This window comes from Charadrius vociferus, unplaced genomic scaffold, assembly GCF_000708025.1.
Source record: "Charadrius vociferus isolate BGI_N301 unplaced genomic scaffold, ASM70802v2 scaffold15, whole genome shotgun sequence".
NCBI lineage: Eukaryota > Metazoa > Chordata > Aves > Charadriiformes > Charadriidae > Charadrius > Charadrius vociferus.
The window spans coordinates 3,818,603-3,821,229 of record NW_009650064.1 but is presented as its reverse complement, the minus strand read 5'-3'; the positions used below and the strand labels follow the sequence as shown (position 1 = coordinate 3,821,229).

Below are 2,627 nucleotides of genomic sequence, written 5' to 3'. Positions count from 1 at the left end.
CGGGGAAGGAGGCCGGCAGCGGGGACGCTGCTCCTCACAGGGCTGCCGCCTCCCCGGGGGCGGGTTGGGTGAGGCAGGGCCAGGGGGATGGTTTACAGCCCTGCTTTTGTGTCAGTATCGTGGTTTAGGCACTGCAGTTTTCTCGCAGTAGCAAATAACTTAGCGCCGCGGTTAACGGTGTGTCTGCCCTTATCCAACTGCATCAGGTACCTGCTTACCAGTATAAACCAGTACCTGACACCAGTATAAACCAGCTCCATTTCTGATGCACAGTCACACAGGTTCAACTGACAGCCCTCGCCCCTGCTGGGCCAGGGAGCACGTTAATGCCATTGTTCTCCAAAGCGCAGCAGCTTTTGAGGGGGCACAGAGGCTATCGCAGGAGGTCGATAAGGGCACCACAACACCCTGTTCTGCGTGGAAGGAAGGACCGGTCCGAGTATGCGCCTTTTCCAGATGGCCTGCTTGGCCACCACACTAATTACACCAGTACTCACAGAAACATCATAAACTGATATGTAAATACTTTTTCCTCCTCTAATGTCATAGGGGAGGGTTAATTAGAAAAGGTGCTTTCTGCCCCAACAATTTCAGTCTGGGGGGAAAAAAAAGCCGAAAAAGCATTCATGTGAGATGCCTGCAGATTCTCAGCACCCATTCAAACTGGTTCACTATAGTTGTAAATGCTATAGAGAACAATGCCAAGGCAAGGAAGTACACTGAAGATTGTTTTTTTTCCTTCATAATTCAAGGTTTCAACAATGGGTTTATTATTGCTAGACAATTCATTTTGAAAGACAGAATCTCAAATAAATTCTCACAGGTCCTCTTCTCTTATTTTCTCAAATACACAGTCCTCTTCATTTGGCCTAACCCAAAATCTTTTCCTTGATATAAAACTCGAATGAACTACCTGCAGTGAAACAAAAACAGAAGAGTATACTCGTTTCAATAATTATAGATACAAACATAAGCTAGGAAATCTGACACGATACTGTTCATTTCACGATACTGCATTTCAGAGCAGATTTTTTTTTCCTGCAGGAATAGGACACAAGAACAGTTATTTCCGCTCTTAAGGTTTATTGCAGTGTACTAGATGTGGCGCAGCTGGAATGGCAGCTCCAAATGTGCTAACACTGATGTCCTTGTGGCCACCATAATGCCAAATAACGTAGGTACGGGTACTTTAACTGCCTACTAAGCCTTCTGAATTAGGTTGACTACTGTTAATCACACATTCTAAACTTTAACCATAACACCTGCATAAGTCATACCTTTCAACTCTACTTTTCCTAAATGGTACCATGTACTGTCTGAAACTTCCTACCACCCCATCACCCAGCAGGTATAAGCAGGCGAACTATAAGCACCCAAGGTATATGCAGGCAAATGATACCATTATATTTTATGTATATGCACACTTTTCTGTTGTACTAGGAAAACTTATAGCACAGATTTTTCTTCTGCCTCTTGCAATATGGTACTTTTGATATATATGTAAAGTAAATGTCCTGAAAACCTTACTAGAAGTGCCCATCACAAAGCTATGGCAACCATGCCGTAATAACTAATGTTAAGGCATTAGGAAACTGGAGCCAAATTTTGCATAGATTATAATCTCTGTAGAAGTTACTTCATACCTCTTTTTTCAAGATTTCTAAGAGACATAACAGCAAAATTAACTAGATGTAGGCATGTTCTACAGCACAGCCTCACTATCTGCAATGTCCACGTATTGCGTACTAGCTGGATCATTTTTATCTCAACTCAAAAGATTGTTCTTGATTTTCCTACTAAACCTTAATGCTGCACTAAATTATCTATTCAAACAAGAATTTACAGGCTGTTATGCTGATCTAGCAGTATCAGCATACTGCTACAGGATCACAAAGAAAACCAAAGTTAAGTTTTTCTTCTCATGAGTCAGCAAAAAATGTTTGGCGTAAGTTTTCAGAGTCTTTGGACAGCAGTCAGTTAAACTTCCCGCCAACTTGGAGCAAAAGACTTGCAAGACTCTTGGGGATACTAATGGCAAAATTATAAAGACCCAACTCAAACAACACTTCTTCAAATGAGAATGTGCAAAGACACATTTTTAATACATTTTTGAAGAGTCTTGCAAAAAGAAATAGAGAAACAGGAAAGGGAAGCCTTAAAAACCTTAATATTGCAATCACAGCATTTAGAAGTTAGCTAAGCATGGTTTGAGACTGTATATTCATTGCCTGTCTAATAAGACAGCTTGGCGCATGAAGACCTAGATCAGTTTAAACTTGCTGTATAAAATGAGGCATAGCATACCATACTATCACTGTTTAACGCAACAGCATACCTTGACTTGCTTTAACAAACAAGTCCATTCTAACTATAAGTTGTAATTTTCTTAGTTCACCGAGTTTCATAGTAGCAGCCAGACACTGCACCAGCAAGACACAGCTGATGAGCTCAGTGGTTTTATGTTGCCTTGTCCAAGGCCGCTCTCCTCACAAAAATTCAGAGGGAGCATTCACAGTCCATCACAGAGGTATTTTAACATATGTTCAAGTCAGAACAATTGCCTCAAGCCCAGAGTACCACACAACTTAGTCCTTGCTAAAGTTGTACCACAGTGAAACCGCTGAACC

General features: G+C 41.5%; 1 protein-coding gene across 1 annotated transcript in view; it reads right to left on the bottom strand.

Moving 5' to 3' along the window:
* Positions 1-817: 817 nt before the first annotated feature.
* The window catches only part of SNX31 (sorting nexin 31), a 28,001-nt gene continuing 26,191 nt past the window's right edge, over positions 818-2,627 (bottom strand). The window contains exon 14 of the mRNA XM_009891913.1: positions 818-913. Within this exon, the coding sequence (XP_009890215.1) occupies positions 818-913 (96 nt within the window). The remainder of the gene's footprint in view (positions 914-2,627) is intronic.